The following is a 4,533-nucleotide window of genomic DNA, read 5'->3' as shown; positions in this document are numbered from 1 at the left end:
TTCAACGGAACGCGCTGCTAGACAGCGATATTAGACATTCAAATATTCTAGAAGAGAAAGATAATAAGATAAAGCGATAGTCACTACAATGCGTAAGTAATAGTCAACCAGTCGCGAAGTTACTTGCAATAAGACAGAGAAAGGGACAAGATAAGAGATAAGAGAGAATAAGGTACGAGCCCAGGTGGCTCAAGCAGACCAACTGCAAGATAAAGAGAAAAGATACGAGCCCAATTGGCTCAAGCAGACTAACTGCAAGGTAAAGAGAGAAAGAGATAAAGGTAAAGGTACGATATATTGCAAGTAATCTCGTGGCTTCACAAAATAGAAAAGGAACCTCACTTACGTAAAAGAAGATATAGCAGGTACTAGCAAATGCGGTATAATAGCGAGAACTAAGTACGGTGATAGCAGTAATGGCACTAAATATGACGATAGCACGTCGTTGCGATTCAGGAACTGAACGTAGAGTCACGAGATGAGCGATGATCCTGATTTTCGTCGAGCTGCTGTCACGTGATTCTTCCTCAAATTTGCGGTATTTTAATTGGACCAGCAGGTCGCGTGGCCTGGTCCACGGATAGGCGGCGATAATCCCTCGCCGCTTGTTTTTCTTTTCTCTCGACGACAGGTATCGAGGTATCGGGACGTCGGAAGGTGGTTAGAGATGTTTTCCTGCAGCTATGCGGTATCGTTGGTGAGAGGGGGGGGAGGTCGTACTGCTCATGTGTTGCGATATTGAGGTGTGCGGCAATGTTACGTCACCGGTCTCCTGGACTTGCGACAGACTGTAACTCACTCCTTGCTTTACTGGTACTCCCCGTTGTAGCTATTTCGTCGGCGCTGCATCCCGGCCCTCGCTCATCGAAGCCCTCATGCCGGAACGATCTGGTGGTGATGGCCCTCAACCCGGATCCCCACACTAGATCCACCAGATCCACGTGGTCAGCATATCATTAGCCAAGATTTTGTTTCACCATGTGAGTACACCATTTCGAATTTTTCAAATCTAACCCCAGATTCGTGATCAGCGACCCCAAAATCCTCATGGTACCAATTATCATTTAAATCCGTGAATCCATTCTCAAAATGAAAATTTCCTTTTTTTAAAAATTACCTCAATCAAAGACCTATCCAATGAGGGGGGATGCCAACAAGATTTTTCATAATAAAAGAAATTCGAAACATCGAATTTAAAATCGAAAAGCGATGAGTCTCAGTATCCCTTCATGCTTTCGCAGCCTATTTTGGGACGAAAAATGTATTTCATAGCCAGACAAATTAATGCTCGAATTAAATGGGATTTTGTAATTTCCACAATGCTTCATTCTACCTGGAAACTTCGTTTCTTATACCCGGACATTGCCAAATTTTCGAAAGAAATTTCAATTATGTAGACAGAGAAAAGCATTTTAGTGCATAATATCCTTTCACGGCAAAGAAGAAATGAATTCAAAGACATGAAAATTCAGATAAACCAACTGAGTGATAAGTGAGTAATACCATACATTATTTCACTGAATAAATTATTGATTAGTCGAGAAAGGTTAATTTTGCTAAATTCACGTTACATAGATTTATTGGCACTGTTTTCGGCAACACTCAATTGTCCCATTAATCAGTTTACGGCGCTAAAAATGTTATTGGATGAAAAAAATTCTCATGTTTTTCCCATTCGAAGTCACACAAAATTAATTGAATTTATTCATGTAATTCTACTTCATTTTTCTATTCCAAATAAATTATTTTTCCTCAAATTCAGATAGATTTATTGAATTTAAATTGCTTCATTTGAATTAAGATATTTGGGAATTTTCTTCTTCTTGAGTAAAAATTAATTTCTTATTCGAATTTAATTATTTTTCTCTATAAACATAAAATTTTGGCACGAATCTAAAATAATTTAAAATAACTTGACTTATTACATCTCTTCCTAATTCAGTTATATCTCAAATAATTCTCATGAGTTCAGTTATCATTTTTAGTGATTCAGTGAATTCTCATTTATTCAGTTATTTTGTGTTAACTCAGGTGAATCGTAATTGATTTAGAAACCTATTGACACGTCAATTCAGCGAGTTGTTTTCCCCTCGCATTATTGAAAAATCGGATGTCAATGATGAATTTAAAACTAATGGAAAAATTCTGTTGCAAAGACTCAAAAAATGTTTGAAATGCATAATTCTGAAGATCTCAAGCCAGATTAATTGAATCAGTAATTATGAACCGTAACGGCATATTAATCATCTAAAATCTCTAGTTTTATGCATACATCAATGATTGGAAGTGTTTTATTACAGTAAATCTTAAATCGGCTGATTTAATTGGAGATTTATTTTTATTTTCACTCGTAAATGTGTGTTTCGTAGTATTGTGTAGCTGGGCATTCGCTTATGTTTCACACACACGAGTGTGCGTCCGTGGGTGTGCGGCCGGCAGCGTGTGCCGCGGCAACAATACCGAGGTCAGCGCTCGAGAAGGGGTACAACAGGGAGAGAGGGCAGGTGCCGATATTTAATTCGTAAACGAATAATAATAATTCACCCAAACGAATAAAACAGCAATTTCCGTGGCGGCAAATCCAGATGAAATGATGCACTCTGATTGGCCTAGCGCTATTGCTTATAATTCAAAAACTATGCGTCGGACGAGCTTCCGGTAAAGAAATTCTCGGTTGGATTTCAGTCAGGTATCACGCTGGCTGGTCCGTGTTCCACAATTTAGGGACATCCTGTATACACTGCATTGGATGTTACCGTATACTCTACGTGCAAGCTTGTGCGTCCAATTGAACAATTAAATTTCCCCCATCTTGTACAGAAAGTTGTCACAAAATGCGCGCTAGATTCGAACTGCGTAATATATGCTATTTAGATCTAACGATACATTCGTCACACAAAAAAGTTTTTGACGAGTAAAATAATGTTTGATACATTAAATGAAGAACAAATCACTTTTTCGAAATTACATTATTATTTACAATTATATAGTGTAAAAGATCATTAAATAATGTGACGAAAAACTTGTATTTAAGCGTGATTTTTCTTTATGTTCAAAAGAAGTCCTCAATTCCAAGAAGTTTCCGTCCATTATCCTTCATCCTATGGTGGGCTGAATTCCATACGGATTATTCAAAAATTTGTATAACACTAATTCAACCGTTAGGGAATCCATTTACCATCCATTGATCATCAAAGTGGAGTTTAGGACATGTAAAAAAAGTTTTGAATTAAATTATATCGAATTGGGTGAGTAAAAACTTTATTCAAAAATATGGAGAATAAAATATTCCTTGCCAACGTTAAGGCATTTTTATAGAGTTGCGTGCGATAATCCACAACCGTAATATAATTAGTAGTATCAATCCACAATCCATTCACATGAAGAAAAAGTTACAAGCACAATCAAAAGAAAATGAAAAAGATGTACATATCTGAGCATGCAAATCAGGTACAAATGTGTAGGTGATCATGTAATTAGGTTACATTCACTGTGGTGGGCCGATCGGATTCATCCTGAAATTCGGTCTGTTGCAAGTTGTAACAGAGCACTTTATAATCTGTAGGCAATTAACCGCTTTGACGGCATTGACGCAATAGTGCATCACATCAACGTGTCTTTATGCACACTGAGTTTTCTCTGACCTAAAAGGGATTAATAGTTTCAGATCTTGCCAAATAACGTTGGGATACTGGCTTTTCGTAAAGTTATATAATTTTTACTTTTCTTCTGAAAGCAAGAGGGTTCAAAGTGGTCGGAACACAGAAAGCTATCACCTGATGGAGACCATGGTCCAATGTTTATATTTGCGATCCACTGCTTCATAATATCAGGTTTATCCAATGGGAAACTACATAACAAGCAAAGTTTAAATTTATTGATTCACACGTTATGTTGCATTGAGTAACGGTACTTACTTGAAGAATGAATAGCCACGTCTATATTCCCTTAATCGGTGACAAGATGGACACTCTGATTTTGGGTTGTCAAATGTAGTTGGTACACTGTTCTTTTTCAATGTAATTAGGAATTCTGTCCTATCAAAGCAGTCATTTGTAAAATGAGCTGAACACAATGTGCTATTTCGGTTTGACTTCCAGTCCTTCCTCTTCATTTCTTTTAACCACTACTGAAGGCGCAACACATCTTTCACGGGAAATCTACATATCGAATTATAATTTAATCCCTGAGTCAATAATACCCGAGTTTTCAATTTCAATTATAATAAGATCGGTTCATAATTCAAATATTGTGAATTTTTACTGACACGATTCGTACGTTATAATACTCGTTAAATATAATTAGGAAATACTTCGTATGCTGACATAACCTCTGCAAGTTATCATTTGCAGAACGCTTCAGCGTTGTATACTCACTTGTAAAATAATCGCCCACAATATTTTGATTGCTTTGTTTTGCAAAAAACGCAGGTACTCATTGTTACCTCAATAATTGTTATTGTATTTTCCATCGCAATCGATTATATACACATACATGTATCACGTATATATTGTGACGTGGATTTTTACCGCT

At 36.9% G+C, this 4,533-nt stretch overlaps 1 protein-coding gene across 1 annotated transcript; it reads right to left on the bottom strand.

The window, feature by feature from the left end:
- Positions 1-3,551: 3,551 nt before the first annotated feature.
- LOC124298075 (THAP domain-containing protein 3-like) lies at positions 3,552-4,297 on the bottom strand. Its single transcript, XM_046749652.1, has 3 exons — positions 3,918-4,297; positions 3,723-3,850; positions 3,552-3,644 (listed from the first exon to the last, which is right to left on the bottom strand). Exons 1-3 carry the CDS (start codon positions 4,112-4,114, stop codon positions 3,604-3,606), a joined length of 366 nt encoding a protein of 121 aa, XP_046605608.1. The 5' UTR covers positions 4,115-4,297; the 3' UTR covers positions 3,552-3,603.
- Positions 4,298-4,533: the final 236 nt, after the last annotated feature.

The sequence above is a fragment of the Neodiprion virginianus genome, chromosome 2 (assembly GCF_021901495.1).
Source record: "Neodiprion virginianus isolate iyNeoVirg1 chromosome 2, iyNeoVirg1.1, whole genome shotgun sequence".
NCBI lineage: Eukaryota > Metazoa > Arthropoda > Insecta > Hymenoptera > Diprionidae > Neodiprion > Neodiprion virginianus.
This window is presented reverse-complemented; position numbering and strand designations above follow the sequence as displayed.

What these genes read in the sequence shown, in the direction of transcription:
- LOC124298075 (XM_046749652.1), bottom strand. Translation starts at nt 4,114, where the DNA reads ATGAAGAGGAAGGACTGGAAGTCAAACCGAAATAGCACATTGTGTTCA. An exon ending in CGTGGCTATTCATTCTTCAA is followed by an intron (nt 3,851 to 3,917) that starts GTAAGTACCGTT and finishes CTTGTTATGTAG; the next exon opens with TTTCCCATTGGATAAACCTG. An exon ending in CTCTTGCTTTCAGAAGAAAA is followed by an intron (nt 3,645 to 3,722) that starts GTAAAAATTATA and finishes AATCCCTTTTAG; the next exon opens with GTCAGAGAAAACTCAGTGTG.